The sequence below is a fragment of the Labeo rohita genome, unplaced genomic scaffold (assembly GCF_022985175.1).
Source record: "Labeo rohita strain BAU-BD-2019 unplaced genomic scaffold, IGBB_LRoh.1.0 scaffold_149, whole genome shotgun sequence".
NCBI lineage: Eukaryota > Metazoa > Chordata > Actinopteri > Cypriniformes > Cyprinidae > Labeo > Labeo rohita.
This window is the reverse complement of record NW_026127659.1, coordinates 99,811-122,588: the sequence shown is the minus strand read 5'-3', so window position 1 is coordinate 122,588 and position 22,778 is coordinate 99,811. Positions and strand designations below refer to the sequence as shown.

At 34.7% G+C, this 22,778-nt stretch overlaps 1 protein-coding gene and 2 long non-coding RNA genes across 3 annotated transcripts; 1 reads left to right on the top strand and 2 right to left on the bottom strand.

Moving 5' to 3' along the window:
• Positions 1-304: 304 nt before the first annotated feature.
• Positions 305-1,795, bottom strand: LOC127158381 (uncharacterized). Its single transcript, XR_007826150.1, has 2 exons — positions 725-1,795; positions 305-589 (listed from the first exon to the last, which is right to left on the bottom strand). It is a non-coding gene; the product is annotated as an uncharacterized LOC127158381 (long non-coding RNA).
• A 5,316-nt stretch (positions 1,796-7,111) lies between these two features.
• LOC127158383 (uncharacterized) lies at positions 7,112-21,561 on the top strand. The gene is made up of 2 exons (XR_007826152.1): positions 7,112-7,184; positions 21,246-21,561. It is a non-coding gene; the product is annotated as an uncharacterized LOC127158383 (long non-coding RNA).
• On the bottom strand, positions 13,056-14,107 carry LOC127158380 (C-C motif chemokine 4 homolog). Its single transcript, XM_051101540.1, has 3 exons — positions 13,943-14,107; positions 13,446-13,569; positions 13,056-13,305 (listed from the first exon to the last, which is right to left on the bottom strand). The coding sequence occupies exons 1-3, from the start codon at positions 14,010-14,012 to the stop codon at positions 13,215-13,217; spliced, it is 285 nt and encodes a 94-aa protein (XP_050957497.1). The 5' UTR covers positions 14,013-14,107; the 3' UTR covers positions 13,056-13,214.
• Positions 21,562-22,778: the final 1,217 nt, after the last annotated feature.

The following is a 22,778-nucleotide window of genomic DNA, read 5'->3' as shown; positions in this document are numbered from 1 at the left end:
TAGTTTTAAGGTTTTTAGTATAACAGTATTCTGAGAAACAGAAAAAAACCTTTTTTTAACCACTCGACAGTTTTTTTTTTTTTTAACAGTAGACCTGAACATGGCTCTAGACATTTGTTTGTTTTCTTATTATTTTTTGTATATGTATACAGTTTTCAATTTCCAATCTTCTGTTTCATCTGTTATTCTTTCTGGCTAACTGTACATTATTAAACATGAAATGTTCTGCTGATGTTAGTTATATACCGTCTTTTCCACTATTTATGCTACTTTAATAGACCTACATGAATCTGACACCAGGTAGTCTCAGTGCATTTTAATATTTATTTGCATAGATTGAGCGGAAAATGAAGACAGTTTAACATTCAGATGTTTGAAATATTAATCAGGAGATGCAAAACTACATTCATTAAGAAAGGACAGTTGTGTAAAGCAATAACGATATTAGTTTGTTCACTTGTTTTTGTTCACTATTATTGTGTTGTGCTTTTTTCAAACTGCTTTTGTTTTTTCAAGATGCTCCATCACTTTCTTTATCCAAGGCTCGTCTGGTTTCACACAAAATTCTAAACCTTTTTGTGTCGTAATCCTGGGAGGGAAAAAGTTCAAATTTTACATTTACATTTTGCTAGCATTCACAAAATTGATTTTATAATTTGGTTACAATTTAACAGGAGCATATGGCATATTTTCTAAATAATATATTTTAGAGTTAAATACTTACACAATACCAGTGACAGGGCAATGTAAACCTGTCTTCTCAGCACTCACAATTTTATTGTCTGGAATCTTAAAACCAATATAACTGAAGCAGCACCTCTCAGGAACTGCAGCATGCATAGCTGTTGGTGAAATAAAATGTATTGTTAAAATTTCTATATGGTTTCTAACTGACCATATCCAACACTGTATAAAATATGTTAAATATTAATATGTGCAGATATTACTCATTTTTCAAAATAAAGGTCTTTTCTAGGACTTTAGGCTTTGTGAAGGACCATTCTTCTTATCTAACCCTATCTGGCTGGTTAATTAGCATATTGGTTTGTTTCTGGGTTCCTTCAAGATTTTTCAATATATGTTTGGTTGCTTACTGAGGATTACAAAGTTCATTGAGTAACATGCAAAGCCTCTACTATGGTACCTGGATGTAAAATGATTTTGTTTCTAATTTGATCCATTTTAAATCTCTTTAAATTTGGTCAACTTTATATATTATATACATAATAATTTAGTATTAAAAGAACTTTAAGAGAACTTACGATGAGCCTGAGAAGTCCACGTCATCAGCAGGACCAGCCCAAACACCAGACAAAGAGTAGATGCCCTCATGGTTTCTGATCTGAAGCTGATCTTGAAGCTTTAATAATGAGTTGTTACAGATGTCTGAGACAATCTGAGTCTGCACCAGTGCTTTTGGACGTGATGCTAGAAAGGAACTCAGATCTGTGGTTTGATAAGGAAGTGTTCTGCAGTGCCCCTCCTTTTCTCCAAAGCCCACATGGAGAATCACATTTGCTGTGCTGGGTCTGTGCTTTTTGCACTGTCAGAAAAAGTACAGTTCTGTTGCTGGGATGGTACCCTCAGGTAAAAAAGTGAAAAGGTACAAATATGTACTTTTAAAGTGCATAATATAATTTAATATGTGTCTTTAAGGTACCAATGTGTACCGTTTAGGGGTAAATAAAGTACAAAGATGTACCTTTTCCCTTTTGTACCTTAGGGTACTGCCCCAGCAACAGAACTGTACCTTTTTTTTCTGAAAGTGTGCAAGCAGAGATCGTGACAAGATAAAATTCAGGTGTCACAAGTCTACAGCACATCTTTAAACTGTGCAGTTTTTTATTGATGGCCATTTCAAGAAAGAAAGGTGTACGTGTTTAATTCTAATTAATTAACACTTTAACGTGTTAATTAATTAGTTATCAAAAAATAATGCGATTACAATATTTTAACGCACTCCGTACTCCATTACTAATGTGCTTCACTTTATTTTTGCCATTTTCTTATTAGTAGATTTTTATTTCTCCATTTCTTTTCAAGAATTTGAAATGGAATACATTGTTCGATAAATGAGATCTATGAGCTCCTTGAAAGTCCTGGAATTTCATTTTTATAGTATCTGTACAAACCCTGTTTTTATCACACTGAAAAAAAGAAAAGTCAGAATTGCGAGAAATAAACTTTCCTGGCGGTGGTTCTGGGGCCATCTGGCCGGGGTCAGCCTCCGGGTGGACTGGTTTGAGGAGGGACACATGGAAAGAGGGAGAGATGCGATAGTTAGCAGGAAGCTCAAGCTGGTATGTTACCTCATTAATTATTTTAAGAATCTTAAAAGGGCCTACATACCTGGGGCTTAGCTTCCTGCTGGGCAGCCGCAGCTTGATGTCCCTCGTTGAGAGCCAGACCCGTTGTCCAGGTTGGTAGGGAGGATGTGGACGGCGGCGTCTGTTGGCTTGGATCTCCTGATTCCGTATAGCCCGCTGGAGACGCACATGAGCACTGTCCCACACCCTCTCACTACGTTTAATCCAGTCGTCGACAGCTGGAACCGAGGAAGGTTCCCCCGACCACGGGAACATAGGAGGCGGAAACCCCAGGATGCACTGAAAGGGGGTGAGGCCTGTAGAGGAATGGGTGAGTGAATTTTGGGCGTATTTGGCCCAGGGGAGAAATTCTGACCACCTGTGTTGCTCACGGCTGCAGTAGGTGCGTAGGTATCGGCCGATCTCTTGGTTTAATCTCTCCACCTGGCCATTGCTCTGTGGATGATATCCAGATGTGAGGCTGACATTAATATCAAGTTGTTTGCAAAAGGCTTTCCAGACTTGGGAGGTGAACTGAGTACCTCTGTCACTCACGATATCCTCAGGTAGTCCATAGACACGAAAGACGTGATTGAAGAGAGCTAAAGCTGTTTCCATGGCTGTGGGTAACCCTTTTAATGGAATCAGACGACATGACTTGGAGAAACGGTCAATGATCACTAGGATGGTAGTGAATTCTTGAGATGGTGGCAGGTCAGTGACAAAGTCAAGAGAGGTGAGACCAAGGTCGTTGTGGAATAGGTAGGGGTTGAAGCAGACCTGAGGGCAATTCTTTGGGGGTCTTAGATTGAGCGCAGACTTGGCATGATTTGACGAATGAGGTCGTGTCTTTGGTTATTGATGGCCACCAGATGGAGTTCTTTACTAACTGTAGGGTGCGTGAGATACCTGGATGGCCAGTACTGAGGGAGGTGTGTACCCATTGCAAAACTTGGTGACGCAGCTCTTGGGGTACATAATGCTTGTTTGGGGGACATTGTGGTGGTGGTGGATCTTGCTCTTGCCTGCGGTGTATTTCATCCATAATGTCCCATGAAACAGGAGCCAGAATGACCGTGGGTGGTGGAATGGGCTCAGGTGTGAGGTAGTCCATAGGAGGGTCATGCTTACGGGAGAGCGCGTCAGCCTTACTGTTTTTGCTTCCAGGCCTATAAGTGACTGTGAACTGGAAACGGGTGAAGAAGAGGGCCCATCGAGCTTGACAAGGGTTGAGTCTTTTAGCTCCTTTTATGTATTCTAGGTTTTTGTGGTCGGTGATAACTTGGAAAGGATGGAGAGCGCCCTCTAGCCAGTGTCGCCACTCCTCGATGGCGGCTTTCATGGACAGCAGTTCCTTATTCCCTACATCATAATTCCTCTCTGCACTCGTGAGTTTTCTGGAATAGAAGGCACATGGATGAAGTTTGCCTGGTTGACCATGACATTGAGACAGAACGGCTCCTATTCCACAGTCTGAGGCATCCACCTCCACAATGAATGGCAATTCGGGGTCAGGGTGCTTGAGGATGGGAGCCGAGGTGAAACTGGCCTTTAATTTGTCAAAGGCATGACCTGCCTCTTCGGTCCAGTAGAGTTTCTTGGGCTTATTCTTGAGGAGTGATGTAAGTGGAGATGCTATGGTACTGTAATTGCGGATGAAGCGGCAGTAGAAATTTGCGTGGCTCTTGCTTTGCTAAAGACCTCAGACAAATCTTGGTAATGACTTGGGATGTTTACTTTTACTTGTGTCTCTGGGCTCTCAATGCTGGTGGTAAGACAGGGTTGTAGCTGGTGGGAAAAGCAGTTCTGCAGACAGAATTGTGACCAGTGAGTTAATTCACCTTCAAACCAGGAGATGGTTGGATCGTGAATGGAGAGCCAGGGAAATCCTAGGATGACTTCATATTTAGGCGAGTCGACCACATATAGGGTGATGTTTTCTTGATGCAGCAGACCAATTTGAAGTTTCACCGTTCTTGTCTGGCAGTGGATACCATGATCAATGAGAGTGTCGTTGATAGCTTTAATCTTGATAGGTGGAATGCATGGCTGGGTTGGGATATCATATTTCTTGACGATGTCTTTGTGGATGAGATTCAGAGCGGCTCCAGAGTCAATTATCGCTGTCAGATCGAGAGACAGAGTATCAGTTCTTAGGGTGACAGGCAATGTAAATGACTTATTTTGGAGGATAGAGAAATTTTGGATATTTACCCCTGAAGAAGACTTGAGTTTGAGTGGACATCCAATGCTACGATGGCCTGGTTCATCGCAGTAAAAACAGAGATGATTTTGTCGCCGCCTTTTCGTTCCTCTTCAGTCAGACTTGAAACATTCAGTTGCATGAGTTCAACAGATGATTGTTCAATCGCTGTGCTGCTGATCGGGACTTTGTGATGACTAGCCTTGGTGATACGTTGCCTGGGTGTCTGCCTCATAAGATTGTCGATCTTGATGGTGAGGTTAACAAGTTCTGAGAACGATGAATCCTCCCGACGACATGCGAGCTCAGTTTGCAGATCGACATTCAGACTGCTGTAAAAGACAGCCTTAAGGGCAACATCATTCCACCCGCTCTGGGCTGCTAAAGTACGGACTTCGATGGCATACTCAGCTGCAGTGCGGTTACCTTGCGTAGCATTCATGAGTTGAGTCGAAATATCCCTGCCCCCTGCGGGATATTCGAACACTTCGTGAACTTGTTGTAGGAAATGATCGACAGATCTCTTAAATTGAGGATCGGTATCCCACACTGCTGATGCCCAATCGAGGGCTCTTCCCGTAAGCAAAGTCATGAGAAACGCACATCTCTTTTCCTCCGATTCAAATTTATCTCCTTGATGTTCGAGATACAGTCTCACTTGACGAATGAAACCCTTGCATTGCTCAGCCGTTCCGTCAAATTTAGTAGGAAGAGCAAAGCTTACCGTTGATGGCATCGGAGGAGGAAGAGATCAAACGTAGTGCGTAAGGTGTTCGTTGACGGATTGTAGCTTTGTGAGCTATATTTTATTTCTATTTAGATGATTACTGCATTGCCTAAATACAAGTTTTTTGTTTGTTTGTTTGTTTGTTTTTTTAATCAAGTTCCCACACAAGTCTTATGTAATATGTTTTCATGTATAAAAATACCACTATGGACCATTTCGCTAGATGTAAACAACACTGGTCCAGAAGTGTTTTTTATTTTTATTTTTATTTCACGTATACAAATACATCTTAAAGGTGCTAATGTAACATTTTCATCCAGTCACATGTTATGTTGGTGTATGTTTTGTGATGTTTGTGTGAAGTAAAAAAAAAAAAAAAAAACAGAAAGTGTATTAGGACCAGTATGTTTACATCTAGCGAAATGGTCTATAGTGGTTTAGATAACGCTGGTAAAAAAAACAAAAACTATTCGGAACAAAAACATCCTGTTTCTCATGGGTGGTGCATATTAGCATCTTAGCCTGATAAAAATCAAAATCTCTGCACTGTTGGCCTGTTGTTGTAGTTGTTGTTGTTTATGATATGTACCCTCATTTTCATGTGCAGTAAACGGCATATATGTAAATACTCTACTAAAATGTGTATGAATATGTCTGTATATCTGTATCAGCTTACAACTAATGCAGACCTGCTAAAATATTATGACTAATCCATATTAAAGTGAATGAACCATAAACCGACCTGATTCAGCAGAACATCCAAACCCCTGAGGAACCACCAGCAGTGTGTTATTTTTTATTTCTTTAGTAAGTGACATGAGAAACATTAACTTGCTTTGTAAGTGTAAAGTGTGACTCAGTTAGGTACGAGATATGCTTAGTATTATGTATAAATGATTAAACCCTTATCATTCATTTCAAGCAATTTGCTAGCAAAAAATAGATCAAATTAAAAGAGTCATGCATTTTTGACTTTCAACATCACTCATAACGATTTTAAAAAGCACATAGTGATGTGGAGAAAATAGGTGAAATGGAGCATTTTGAAACTCTGAATCAGTTAAACCATTGGGTCACAAAATTATTCACTATTTCGAAGCGCTCCAATGAAATTACAAATCATTTGTTTCAGATCAGGATTTTGGAGTGCTTTCATGAATAGTTTTTTGCTGATTTTTTTTCTTAAACAGTAGAAAACATCAAACCATTAATGCAGTACAGCTATAAAAAGAAAAAAAGAAAGTATACACAAATACAAATCCCTTCAAGAAAATTAACAGTGGTTTTACTATAGTATACTTTAGTAATATTTCAGTAGTAATACTTCACTCTGTACTCCATTACTAATGTGCTTCACTTTGTTTTTGCCATTTTCTTATTAGTAGATTTTTATTTATCCATTTTTTTTCAAGAATTTAAAATGGAATACATTGTTCGATAAGTGAGATCTCTGAACTCCTTGAAAGTCCTGGAATTTCATTTTGTAGTATCTGTACAAACCCTTTTTATATCACTTATTTTTTATATCTGAAAAAAAAGTCAGAATTGTGAGAAATAAACTTTCATTTGTGAGAGAAAAAAGTTAGAATTGTTTATATTTCAGAATTCTGACATTTTTCCTTAGAACTGAGATATTTTTAGTTGTTGGAGATCAGGTCTTGGTGGTCTATTTTAACCTGAGTGAGTTCAGTATCTAAACTGATGTTATTTTAGCCATACTTACCCAAAGTACCCTTTATAATAAACTCACTTTACATTCCAAATGGAAATGAGAATAAAATCGCTCTTTTGTTTCTGTTAAATAGTTTAGATTTCTAACACGCAGGCTCCGGGTTTAACACATGCCAAACAGCATATAGACAGTGACTGGCACAAAACTCTCAATGCAAAGGGCAATAAAGAGTCCCTGTATGCCTCATGTGATCACACACTATTATATATTTTGCAGGTTTGTCATTATGCAAGTTTGAAAACACTCAGTTCTTCCTGTTGTGGATCGCTAAACCACACAGATGCTCTGAAGTACATGTTTAGTTTTCAGAATCAGAATCAGAATTAGCTTTATTCGCCAAGTGTGCTCAAACGCACAAGGAATTTGTTGTGGTTTTTTAAGGTGCTCTTGTTTTTTCAAACTGCTCCATCACTTTCTTTATCCAAGGCTTGTCTGGTTTCACACAAAATTCAAAACCACTTTGTGCCATAATGCTGAGGGGAAAAAGTTCAAATTTCACATTCACATTTTGCTAGCATTCACAAAATTGATTTTATCATTTATAAAACATTGCACAATCATTCAATCATTACTTCATTATAATATTAGTTATTTTTATACTATTTTATTCTATATTTTAATTTATTAAATAAATAAATAAATTCAGCCATTAAAAATAATGTATTTTGAATGTACAGAATGTCTATTCTAATTTTTATTCTATATTTTATTTTATTTAAATAAATAATTGAAGTCAAGTAAATAAGTTAAGATAAATATAAATTAAGAAATAATTCTAATGAATGTCTTTAGATTATAAATATATACTTTTACTTATTTAGATGATTACTGTATATATTTATATACATGTACTGTATACACATTCATTCATATACATCTCTCATACTCACATTGAAAAATCATTGAACATTACTTCAATATTATATTTGTTATTTTTATTCTATTTCTATTCTATATTTACATAAATATTCTATTAATACATAAATAAATAATCAAATTCAGCCATTAAAAATAATTTATTTTAAATGTACAGAATGTCTATTTAAATAATTAAATAAATCTAGATAAATACAAATTTAGAGAATAATCATTTAGATAAAATTCAAATGATTTTCTATAGATTTTTACTATATATTTTACTTCTATTTAGATGATTACTGTATTGCCTAAATACAAGATTTTTTTTTTTTTTTTAATCAAGTTCCCACACAAGTCTTATGTAATATGTTTTCATGTATAAATATACCATTATAGTGGTTTATATAAGGCTGGTAAAAAAAAAAAAAAACAACTATTTGGAACAAAAACATCCTGTTTCTCATGATCAAACATCTATTTTGGTCTGTCACTGATCTGGTGCATATTAAGTATTTAGCCTGTTAAAAGTGTTTAGCATTTCATTTTGCTGGCATTTTTTATTGTCTACAATTTAACAGGAGCATATGGCAGTTTTTTAAATAATATACGTAGTTAAATGCTTTTTATGAAATGGCTACATAAAGGGTCATTCTTCTTGAAATCATGGAAAGTCATGTGAAAACTCTCAGGAACTAAAGGTGTGCATATTACCATGGTTAGATAAAATGTATAAAAAATTCAAGATCATCTCCACTGTTGGCCTATTAATATAAAATATTTCATTTTCATTTCATATTTAGTAAATGAAGGACCATTCTTCTTATCTAAATATCTCTGGTTAACTAGAATTGGTTTGTGTTCCTTAAGATTTTCAATGTATGAAATGTCTGTTACAAAGTTCTGAGTAACCAGCTCACACTGTGTGCAGATTTTGCTAAAATATTTCTAATCCAATTTAAAGTCAACTGTGAATGAACCATAAAGTGACCTGATGTAGCAGAACATCAAAAAACCCCTGAGGAACCACCAGCAGTGTGTGTTATGCTTTTTTTATTTCTTTATAAGTGACAGATGAAAACATTATCATTGCTTTGTAAGCAATTTAAAGCAAAAACTAGATTTAGTTTTAAAAGAGTCATGCATTTTTGTATAAAACATTAAACCCTTATCATTTTTAAAAAGCACATTTGCTGATGCAAAAAAAAGATCAAAGGTAAAAGAGTCATGCATTTTGACTTTCTGAATCAGTTATAACGATTTTATAAAAGCAAAATAGTACCTTTTTGTGGAGAAAATGAAATGGAGCATTTTGAAACTCAATGTTAAACCACTAAAATTCAAAATTATTCATTATTTCAGAAATTACAAATCATTTGTTTCAGATCAGGATTTCGGAGTGCTTTCATGAATCCTTTGTTGCTGATTTTTTTTCTTAAACAGTAGAAAACATAAACTGTTAATGCAGTACAGCCATAAAAAGAAAAAAAGAAAGTATACACAAATACAAATCCCTTCAAGAAAATTAACAGTGGTTTTACTATAGTATAGTTTGTAATATTACAGTAGTAATACTTCACTCCGTACTCCATTACTAATGTGCTTCACTTTGTTTTTGCCATTTTCTTATTAGTAGATTTTTATTTATCCATTTCTTCTCAAGAATTTGAAATGGAATACATATAAGTGAGTATACGTTCGATAAGTGAGATCTCTGAACTCCTTGAAAGTCATGGAATTTCATTTTGTAGTTTGAAAAAAAAAGTCAAAATTGTGAGAAATAAACTTGCATTTGTGATAGAAAAATGTTAGAATTGTTTATAATAATTCTGATTTGTAGAAAGTTCTGACTCTCATTCCAACAACACCCATTCACTGCACAGAATTAGAATTATGAGGAAAAAAGTTAGTTTATATCTCAATTCTCATTAGGGAATGTCTTCAGCAAGTTATTTCTAGGTTATTTAACAACAACCACCTTGCAACATTCTGGGAATATTATTTTATGGTTACAAAAAAAATATAACCTAAAAAGAACATTCTAAGAACAGTAATATAATGGGGAATGGAACGTTCTAATAACGTTTTAAATTACGTTCTTAGAACATTAATATAACAAGAGACTGAAACATTTTAAAAACATTTTAAACAATGTTCTTAGAACCAAACAAGAATGTTACAACAACTACATCTTAATACAACATTCTGAGAACTTTCAAAAATAATGTTTTCATGTTTTAATGGGAATGTTACAGGACCGTTTTTATAACGTAAAATTGTTAGCTGGGAATCAACGGCTTGATTATGCCTTACTTATTTTTGTATATGTATACTTTTTCAATTTCCGATCTTTTGTTTCATCTGTTATTTTTTCTGCCTAACTGTACTATATTAAACATGAGATGTTATGTTGATGATACTGTCTTTTATTATCAGTATTTATGCTATGACACCATGTTTAAACTCCAGGTATTCTCTGTGCATTTTTAATTCCTTTTTTAACTTTTGAGCATACAGTGAGATTAAAGAAAATTAAAAAAAATAGAAAACAATCTATAAATACTAAAATATTGTTCATCTTCATCACTAAAACTAAAATTTTAAGGAATATTGTGGGTACTAACATTTATTACTACACCTACTAACACATTATAAAATAACCAGAGAATTAAAAAAAAAAAAAAAAAAAAATTATCAGGTTTGCCATTATGAAAACATATGTTTTGTCTTATTATTATTATTTGCATATATATCTGTATTTATTTTAATTAATTCTAAAATGTTTCATATTATCTTTGTCTGTTTTTTTATAATATTTTAGAACTACATAAACATGGGATGTTATAGAGTCATATTTTCTTTTCTGCTATTTATGCTAATAAAGACTTTTGAACAATCACAGTCTGAAACCATGTAATCTCAGTGCATTTTCATATTTATTTGCATAGACTGAGTGAGAAATGAAGAGATTTTTAACATTCAGTGTCTTGCAGTATAATTAATGAGATGCAAAAATAAATTTATTTAAATAAATTCTAAGCGTATACAGTTAGAAAGGACAGTTATATAAAGCAGTAGCAGTCTTATTTTGTGCAGATATATTGCATTTTTATTTCTGAAGGTTCTCTATCACAGTCTTTATCCAAGCCTCGACTGGTTTCACACAAAATTCAGTTTTACATGTCGTTACCCTGAGGAGGGACAGTTCTATACACAAAAATGGTTTCCAGCTATTTTTCCAAGCAGTGTCTGGTTTCACACAAGATTGGCCTACAGATGTTGAAACCCTAAGGGAAAAGTTCACATTTGACATGTTTGTTTGCTGTTACAATGTCTATGAAACTGAAACACGACCTGTCAGAGATTGGAGATGCTTGAGCTGTTGGTGAGCTAAAATATTCACAATTTGTTTTTGTTTTTTTGTTTGTTTGTTTTTTTGTTTGTTTGTTTTTTTGCTTCATTTTAACAACTTCTTAAATATATAGACTTTAAGAGAACCTACTTTAAGTCTCAGAAGTCCAGGCCATCAGCAGAACCAGTTAAAACACCCCAAAAAAATGTTCTAATGGTTTCTGATCTGAAGTTCATCTGCAGGCTTGATGAAGAGTATGAATTAAAACTTGCTTCACACTTTAAATATTTTCCAAGCATGAAGACCTAGAAACTTCTAAGGTTTGATAAGCAAGCACCCACCTCTACTGAGTTTCCTGGACTCACAACCACACACAGATTGTTTAATGTAGTATGTTGTTTTAATATTTTAATACAAAAAGTCATTACAAAGATTTTATATCTAAGCTGTTATAGTCATACATACACAAACATATACACTACCCGTCAAGCTTTTGAAGATTTTTAATCTTTTTTAAAGAAGTCCTTTCTGCTCACCAAGGCTGCATTTATTTGATCAAAGCACAGCAAAAACAGTAACATTTTGAAATGTTTTTACTATTTCAAATAACTGTATTATATTTGAATATATTTTAAAATGTAATTCATTCCTGGGATCAAAGCATCATTACCCCAGGCTTCAGCGTCACATGATCCTTCAGAAATTGTTTTAATATGCTGATTTGCTGTTCAAGAAACATTTATTATTATTATTATTATTATTATTATCATCATCAATATTTAAGAGTACTTTTTTTCAGGATTTTTTGATGAATAAAAGATCCAAATAGCAGCATTTTTTGCTTTTGTAACATTTTAATTTTTTGTTTTTTAAAAAATAGGGGGAATTATAGAAATTAATAATTTTATTTAGCAAGGATGCTTTAAATTGATCAAAAGTGAGGATAAAAACATTTATAATGTTAAAAAAGATTTCTATTTCAGACAAATGCTGTTCATCTGAACTTTCTATTCCTTAAAGAAACCTAAAAAAAAATTCTAATCAGTTGTTATCAACATAATAATAATAATAACAATAAATGAGCAGCAAATCAGAACATTAGAAAGATCATGTGACACTGAAGACTGGTGTAATGATGCTAAAAAATTCAGCATTGAAATCACAGGAATAAATAACATTTTAAAATATATTCAAATAGAAAACAGTTATTTTAAATCAAAAAAATATATCAAAATTTTTACTGTTTTTGCTGTACCTTGGATCAATTAAATGCAGGCTTGGTGAGCAGAAGAGACATTTCTTTAAAACCATCAAAAATCTTACTGCTCAAAAACTTTTGACTGGTAGTGTACATGTACTTATACAGTGGTTCTCAACTCCAGTCCTCGGGGCCCACTGTTTTGCACATTTTGTATGTTTCTAAATCTGACACTTAGTTCAGTTCATTGATCTGTTTTCCAATGAGCTGATATATACATATACATATACATGTATGCATACATACATATGTATTCTGTATCGTCTTAAAACTAGAATGGCATCCTTGTAATGATTTTTTTTTTTTTTTTTTTTTTTGTATTTATGTGTGTGTGTGTGTATTAAATCCTATTTTATTGAAAGGGCAACTAATAGTACCTGTATGTCTTATGTAATCAACTTTATCTTATATATTCTGTTTCTTTATTTGCATATTTATATGTTAATTTCAGATTCAGATTTTTATGTTATCTTTGTCTGTTGTTTGTTCTGCCAAACTCTACATTACTAAACATGAGATGTTCTGCTGAGTTATATAGTGTCTTCTCCACTATTTATGCTACTTTAATAGGCCTACATGAATATGCACATGATGCACACATTAGAAAGAGTCTGACACCAGGTTGTCTCAGTGCATTTTAATATTTATTTGCATAGATTGAGTGCTAAATAAAGACAGTTTAACATTCAGTTGCTTGAAATAACAATCAGGAGATTCAAAAATACATTTATTAAAAAAGGACAGTTGTATAAAGCAGTAACAGTATTAGTTTGTATTTTGTTCAGCCTGCTTTGTTCAACTGCTCCATCACAGTCTTTATCCAAGGCTCGTCTGGTTTCACACAAAATTCTAAACCTTTTTGTGTTGTAACCCTGAGGGGAGAAAGTTCAGATTTTCACATTCACATTTTGCTAGCATACACAAAATTGATTTTATCATTTGTCTACAATTTAACAATATGGCAGTTTTTCTAAATAATATATTTTTGAGTAAAAAAAAAAAAAAAACTTACACAATGCCTGCTTGAGGGCAGTCTGAACCTGTCTTCTCAGCACTCACAATTTTATTGCCTGGAATCTGAAAATCAATAAAACTGAAGCAGCAACTCTCAGGAACTGCAGCAGCAAAGCGCTTAGCTGTTAGTGAGATAAAATGTATTGTTATGTTTTCTAAAATATGGTTTCATAAAACAAATCATATACAACCCTGTTTAAAATTTGTCAAATATAAATATGTGTTGATATCATTCATTCAAGAACCAGTCTTCTTATACAGCCATATTTGGCTGGTTAATCAGCATATCGGTTTGATTCTTTGTCTCTCTCTCTCTCTCTCTCTCTCTCTCTATATATATATGTTTTGTTGATTACATGCAAAGGTTCCACTATGGTACCTGGATGTAAAATTATTTTGTTTCTAATTTGATACTTTAATCGCTTTAAATTTATGTTCAACCTTATACCTTTATAGACAATAATTTAGTCAGAAAAGAATTTCAAGAGAACTTACTATAAGCCTCAGAAGTCCAGGTCATCAGCAGGACCAGCCCGAACACCAGACACAAAGTAGATGCCCTCATGTTTTCTGATCTGAAGCTGATCTTGAAGCTTTAATAATGAGTTGTTACAGATGTCTGAGACTATTCGCATCTGCACCACGTTTTAAATGCTTTCGGACGTGATATTAGATAGGAACTCAGATCTGTGGTTTGATAAGGAAGTGTACTGCAGTCCCCCTCCCCTTGTTTAAAGCCCACACGGAGAATCGCATTTTCTATACTGGGTGTCTGTGCTTTTTTCAAGCAGAGTTCGTGACAAGATAAAACACAGTTGTCACCAGTTTACAGGCAGGGGCGGATCTAGAAAATAATTTTTAGGGTGGCAAAGGGGTGGCATGGGGTCTGTGAGGGGTAGCAATGCCAAAGAAAGCCCCCATGCATAGTTTTTAGGGATTTATAATCTGAAATACACAGTTGTGTTCACAAATATTGCATTACCATTAAGTAATCATACTGTTTAAAATGAAAAATAAATAACAACATTTCAATGTCCATCACGGCACCAAGTCAATAAACAATATATAAAAAAATTCAACAGGTTATACAGTAAATGTTTCTGAGCTTGTATCACTAAAGAAGACATGCGATTCTATTAAATTACTTAGATGGTATAAATCACGTTTTAGTGCATGTTTAAGATTGGTTAATGTAGATGATTTAATGTTAATTTCCTAACATCATAAAGAAATACTATAATATCAAAGCACTGAAACTGGATCAGTTTTGGAAACAATGTTTGATTTTCTGTTATTAACAGAGGAGGGAATGTCTGTAATCACTCCTAACACACAACCAGCCATAAAATCTAGCAACACCCCAGCAACTGCATAGCAAGAGCCCAGCAACCACCCAGAATATCCTAGCATGTAACTGACCAGACTGTTTATGTTTTTAAACAAGTCTTAAGACAAGCCAACATAAATTTGTCTTTCAAATGTTTCAAAAAATATTTTCATTTTACTACTGTAAAGTAATCTTGCAGCAGATGAAAAGCACTAGAAAAGTTCAAATAACAAGAACTGTATATGAACGTGGTATGCACCACAATACAGTACAGTAAAAATAAAATTAAAAATTCAATTCAGCATCCTCTGCACATTTGGCTAAATTTCAGTACAGTATACAGTACTATTTGGTCTCCTGATACAAGACTATATCTCTAGGCAGTCATTTCTCAGTCACATGTCTGAAGGTGTACAACATGTACTACAGTTTATAGAACAGTTTATATGGAAATTTCACATATAGAATAGTGAAATTTCCATCATCTAATATACTGGTACTGTACTATAATTATACTGTATGTGTAAGTATAATACCCATGTAAATGATTCATTAACTTCTCCCCTCTCTCCGTTGTTGGATTGGATTCTGATTGGTGTGTCATCAGTTTTGCTACTTCATGTTTAACTTACTTATTGTTAAACTTTTTGAGAAATGTGTCTTTGTTTTTAGCACTGAATGAATGGTTTGGGAATATAAGCCAACTAACATCAGTTACATTATGTTAACAATCAAGAAAACTGTAATACGACCAGATGCTTACCTACCTAACTCTGCTAGAGAATGGGATCAACAAACAATTACGCCAAGAATCTCAGACATATCCGGGCAGGGTTAGATCTCTCAGAGGACTTCTGAGTTAGCCGAGAAGCAGTAATTATCTGATTCACGAACGAATGTAAAACAGTTTGTTAGTGAACTGGGCCACGTTTTGAGTTTTTGACTCAAAACAAACCGGTTCATAAGAGTCATTTGTTAATGAAGTCGTGCACATTTCATTGAAAGACATGTTTTTTGCCATTATTTTGCGTTACGCTGTCATCGCTGCGGCTGAAAAGTAGCACATTAAACACTGCTTACATTTATATTTTATTCTGTGATAATTCTGGGGTGGCAGGTGGGGTGGCACAGCTTTTTCTGTGCCACCCCGGTAGATCCGCCCCTGAATGAACACATCATCTATATGGGTATTATACTTACACATACAGTATAATTAGTACTGTACCAGTACATTAGATGTTGGAAATTTCACTATTTTAAATGTACAGTAAACTGTAGCACATGTTGTACAACCTCAATAGTGTGACTGTAAAACAACCAAGAATCTGCTATAGTACTGTATATTGTAACGAAATTTAGCCAAATGTGCAGAGGTTGCTGAATTTACTTTTTTAATTTTATTTTTTACTGTACTGTATTGTGGTGCATACCAAGTTTATATACAGTTCTTTGGTATTTGAACTTTTCATGTGCTGCAGGATTACTTTACAGTAGTAAAATGATTTTTTTTTTCTCCAACAGTTCATTTCTGAATTAGCAATCTGTAATTTAATTTATTTTGTATACTGTAATAGACATTGAGTTGCAAAATAATTCCTATTAAGACTTTTTTGTTAGTGTTATTGATCTCATGAGTGTTCACTGGGCAGGAAAGTCATTGTTGTATTTGAATTGTGTGTAAGAATATCTGTAATAACTAGATTGAAACATTTGAAAGACAAATGTATGCTGGTTTGTCTTAAAGTCTTGTTTAAAAACATAAATAGTTTGTTCAGTTAGATGTTCTAGATGTTTGCTGAAGTGTTACTAGTTGGTTGCTAGGATATTCTGAGTGGTTGATGCAGTTGCTGAGGGGTTGATAGATTATATGGTTGATTTTTTTTTTTGGTGTTGCCACCCCTCATAGACCCCATGCCACCCCTTTGCCACACTAAAAATTATGTCTTTTTTTTTAGATCTTGGTGCCATGATGGATATTGAATTATTTTTTTTTTTTTCCATTTTAAACAGTATAGATGATTAGGCTACTTAATGGTAATGCAATATTGTGAACACCCCTGATACCTTGTATCAAAATGAGTCACACTTTACACTTACAAAGAAAGTAAACGTTTCTCCTGTCACAGAAATAAAAAATAACACACACTGCTGGTGGTTCCTCAGGCGTTTTGATGTTCTGCTGAATCAGGTCGGTTTATGGTTCATTCACAGTACTTGGCCTAATAATAATATATTTTAGCAGGTCTGCATTAGTTGGTGAGCTGATACAGACATACATACATATTCATACACGTTCTATTAGAGTATGTGCATATATGCCTTTTACTGCACATGAAAATGTGGGTACACATCGTACAAATAACCACAGGCCAAAAGTGCACGAAGATGAGATGCAAAGATGCTAAGATGCATCACCTTTATTACTGGCTACAGAGATATATATGTATATAATGTGATATATTCTATTTTATAAAGATAATGGATAATATGTCAAAGAAGTGAGATGATATGTTTTCAGTAATTAACTACCTGGTACACTTAACACATACTTTGTGGCTAACAGGCATTGCAGAGCAAGCATCGCTGATAGTGCCTGAATGTTTGTGTTTTACTAATGGTAAAGGGGGCAGCCATGGCCTAATGGTTAGGGAGTCAGGCTTGTAACCGAAAGTTACAAGCGAGTCCCAGGTCCAGCAGGAATTGAAGGTGGGGGGAAGGAAATAACCAGCGCTCTCTCCATCCTCAATACCACGACTGAGGTGAGTCCCTTGAGCAAGGCACTGGGGCAGCGACAGCAATATGGCTGCACACTGCTCTGGGTGTGTGTTTGTTCACTACTCACTACTGTGTGTGTGCACATGGATGGGTTAAAATGCAGAGCACAAATTCCAACTTTGCCACACGTCATCCTTTCCTTCCTTTTCCCTTTCTTTTTCCTATACAGGTAGGTGATTTGGTATCTAAGAAACACTAATAATGCTAGTAATTGCTCTAGTAATGCTCTTTTGAATTATTTGAATGTAAAAATGCTCACAAATTCCACTTATTTTTATCATTGTTAAATATTATTGCTATTATTGTTTATAGTATTAATATTATTACACATAATGTAAATGTGTGTTGTGAATTGTGCTCTGTCTTTCCGGTGATGCCATTAGAGGAGAGAGGCATTGCAGAGCAAGCGTCGCTGATAGTGCCTGAATGTTTGTGTTTTACTATACAGGCACTAAGATTAAATCACCAGTGATGAAAACCAGCTTTGTGTGGAAAGTTCTTTATTCACAAAAATCAACACAACGCAGAGAAACAGCTGCTACCATTGCCCTGACAGTCCCGGTCAGCAGTGTTATCTGTGAGAGGGACTTCTCAACCATGAACGGTACGTTTCACAATGGGATTTGCTGCTTTAAGCAATCACTATTTTAAGCTATCAGTTATCACTTTTAAAGCCTAACAGTTCATGTATTTGCAGGTCAAGACAGACATCCGCAATAGACTGCAAGGGGACCATCTTACAGCCTGCATGCGGATCTCAATAAATGGGCCAGAGGTTTTTGACTTTCCATAACAAGAGGCTCTGGAAATGTTTTTCCAGATTCCTTTAAGTGTTTCCTTCCAGCAAAAATGAAGCCCTTAACATATGAACGCATACTTTATAAAACAATCATGTTGCCATTTTAATTTGAAAATTTAACTCAATATAATACATATTTCAGTGTGTGTGGTAAAGAGGTTTGCATACTTGAGCTAAGGAAACATTTTTATTTTATTTATATATTTATTTGTATTATTATTATTATTAGAGGCTTAAAATGAAAATTCCACTCTATCAATACACAGGGTATTGAAATCGCTTTTGCGCTGTTTACTTTCACTTTTGATTTTGTGAACAACTGAATCAACATCCTTCTTGATACTGGAACATTTCAATCAACCAAATGAAATGTCAAAAAGCTATCATTTCCCTCTGATGGGAATAAAAAGGAAAGGATGTTTGCCATTGAGCACAGGATTGAGCAGCAAATCCTCCAGCATGATCTGTCAGTCATCTCTCCTTACCCTCGACTCGTGATTAGTCAAATCTGACTCCTGTTGGATGCAGGGTTGCCAAGTCCGCATTTTTCCACTATCTACTTTGAATCTACTTGTAAACTGTTTTCATGGGTTAATTTCCCCCCGTGGTTTAAATGTTTAAAAAATATTCCAGAAATTAAAATTCAATGGAATACTTGTATTGAAATTTTTTAGCATGTGCTGGATGCCACTCGGAGAAAGCCTCTGAGCTGTGTTTATGTGCATAACAGTAACTGTAAAATGTGTGTGTGTGTGTGTGTGTTTTTTTTTTTTTGTTTTTTTTATATGGAAAGGACAGATACAAGCTTTTATATTTGGGATATGGTCAGTGTGCTGTTTTGGGCTGTTCTTAACTTACCATTTGGCTAGTTATGTCACACAGACCTGATAACTCTGGTGTGTACAGCAGATGTGCTCAGTTTAAAATTGTAGCGCATGTTTTCCAACTGAACTAAATGATTTATATTTCTATAAAAATGCTAAACATCAGTGAAGCTGGTGCAGCGGTGGTCAAGTAATGTAATCAGTGTATAACCACACACCATGTAACACCAACTTCCACAGGTGAAAAAAAAAGTGCAGTTCTATACCCAAATAGCAAAAATCATCTGGCCCAGACCCATCGGAAGTTCTGGGCCAGATCTGCACAACGGACTCGAGCCGGTCTCCTTTGGCACAACGGGCGAATACCACAACAGGCTCGGCTTTTTCTGCATCTGGACCAGAACTGGGCCAGCTCCGGATGTGACTGTAACGCGGATTTGCCGGTTTGAAAACGGATCCGGCTCGGAGTCAGCTGCTGTCTGGGTAATGTAAAGTGCTCTATTTTCATACACAAATTTTGTACTTAATATACTAAAAATTATTCTTTAGTAAGATAATCTTAAGAACTTCTATAGTGTACTCCATTTTGAGACACTATTGTTACGGCCAGAGTGTTCATTTTGCATCTGTCCATTAGGTGGAGTTGTGCCGTGATTTCGTCTTTTCCACAGTGAGAGTGGGGTACAGGTGTGTAGTGTTACCTGTTACCTGATTTAAAGTGAAATAAAGTTTTAGCATTTAAAAAAAAAGTAATACAAAATTAATATAGTTAATTTAGTGTGTTTGAAATTATTATATTTTTAATTAAAATTAAATCAATATTTTATACTGTAAATTTTTAATTATATTTATTTTTGAGAAATTTTTATTTCAGTTAATTAGTTTTTGAAGAGTTTTTTAACAAAGTTAAGCCAGAATTGTTGTAACAAAAGAGTCAGAATGAAAGTAAAATGTGTTTTTTTCAAAATTGAGATGTAAAATCGCAATTCTGACTCTCATTTACGGCACCATTCACTGCAAAGGACCCATTGGTGAGAAAGTGAGTTAATACTAAATTTCTCCAAATATTTTAGTTTCAATGTCCTTGATAAAAGTATGTTTTTCAAAAATATGGAAAAGAACAAAAAAAGGACACATCTTTTAAAGGCATCTTTAAGTCTTCATTCCGAGTTTAAAAAAAAAAAAAAAAAAAAAACAGAAGCCTTGCATTTCTTTTGATGCTGTAATGTTTTATGACCTCATAAGAAACACATGCAGGAGTGCTATGGACTATTTACTGCACATTTCATCCAACAAGAATAAAAGGAATGAAAATGTAGGATATTTTTATAGTCACATCCACACACAACCTTATCGCCCTCTTCTGGTCGACTCGAATATTACACCACATGTCCAGTATGTCAAGTGCATGTTCTCAACCTATCAATTATAATAAGATTATTGACCAACATTCATTTGAAACTTTAAATTGTTGTTATACTTCATGTTTGTAATAATTTCTGACAGAACACAGACATTTTCAGCTCTGCTGACCACATTCACAGATATTAGTGTTAAAAAGGTCTCATGGCAGGTTTGGAAGCAAGTGCATTGAGTTTAATACAGAGCTGAGCATGTAAGTGTTGAAAAGCAAAGCTATGGATAGATGGTTTATGGTCTGCTAGTGTGTGTGACTTGTTTCTTTGGGGTGTTTCTGTTTTTTATTGCCAGCTACATTATGACAATAACAGTTTTCCATGTTTTTAAACATATGTATAAGACCTGTTTTACAAAATGGCATTTCAACATTTAACAATAGTCAGCTAACATTATTACAATAACAGTTTTCCATGTTTATTTTTAAACCCATTTTAACCTAAGTGAGTTGTATGTTATAATTGTACCCTTTATGTCCCTACACCAAATGGAAATAGATGGTGTTATAGGATAGTTTAGATTTCTAACACGCAGGCTCCGGGTCTAACACATGCCAAACAGCATATAGACAGCGACGTGCACAAAACTCTCAATGCAAAGGGCAATAAAAAGTCCCTGTATGCCTCATGTGATCACACACTATTATATATTTTGCAGGTTTGTCATTATGCAAGTTTGAAAACACTCCGTTCTTCCTGTCGTGGATCCCTAAACCACACAGATGCTCTGAAGTACATGTTTAGTTTTAAGGTTTTTAGTATAACAGTATTCTGGGAAAAAAAAAAAAAAACCTTTCTTTTTAACCATTCTACAGCTTCTTTTTTAACAGTAGACCTGAACATGGCTCTAGACATGTTTGTTTTCTTATTATTTTTTGTATATGTATACGGTTTTCAATTTCCGATCTTCTGTTTCATCTGTTATTCTTTCTGCCTAACTGTACAATATTAAATATGAGATGTTATGCTGATAATGGTCATGGTGTCTTTTCTTTTCTTATCAATCATGAAACCATGTCGAGGCACAAGGTAATCTCTTTGCATTTCAATATTTTTTGAGCACTGATGCAGTTTGATTTCTGCTAAATGAGAACAGTTTTAATATTTAGTTTTTATTGGCCTAATATCTTTCTGTTTTGAAGAGGAGATCAAACATAAGCCTCATCTGGTATGTACTAAAAAGTTGTCTTTAGTATCATAACTGAGGGAAATTTTATAGCTAAGAAGCAGAAGAATAACAACTTGCTGTAAAAGGTAAAACTGTTTGCAGTACAAGCCAGTGTGTTTGTAATTAGGATAATATACATTAAAATAATATGGTAAGACACATCAATTTGCAGTATCAAGCAGCAAAACAAGCCATTTTGTACAGCTGAAATAGCTGGATGAAATGAGACTGGAAGCCAGACCCATACAGTTTACTAATAGCTGCACCCACTCTTACAAGGTGGATAGCAGTGTTGCTAAGCGGTTTCCCCTGGAATTGGGCACTTTAACACTGTCCACGGTTTGAATCAACCCCAATAACGTTCTATTTAGTCCCTGGAATGCGAACTGTATCAGGGAAACCCCACCAAAAAACGTGTATTGTACCCACAGAATGCTACTGGCCTAGTTTTGAGTAGTAATTCGGCGGGTTTTGTTGCGAAAACCTGGCAAACCTGCTTGATAGGCTATTTTTCTGTCCTGTTTTAAACGGCGTTTTAAAATGAAAATGATCCTCGTCTACACTGGCGTTTTCACTGCATTTCAGAAACGATATCTCTCTACACTACACAAATGAAAACGCATGTCACATGTTTTCAAGGGTCTAAAATGCAGGAGTATTGTTAATGACCCGCACCTAAGTACAAATACTTTGTTACTGTACTTAAGTAGATTTTTCTGGTATCAGTATTTACTGTTTTTCTGACTACTTCTTACTTTTACTCCTTACATTTTTACACAAATATCTGTACTTTCTACTTCTTGCATTTTCAAACCAGGCTCGTTACTTTAGTTTTCTGCATTCTGTGAATCACCATTCGTTGACAGATCTCTACATCATGAATCGGTTGGTCTATACTGGCAACACAATTCGATTTGCGCATGCTCTGTGTTTCCGCCAAACGGTTTGTATCAGAGTAATCAATGCCGAGTGACTCGAGAATGGAGTGAATCAGAGAGGCAAAACTACTGACCTGTTCAGGAC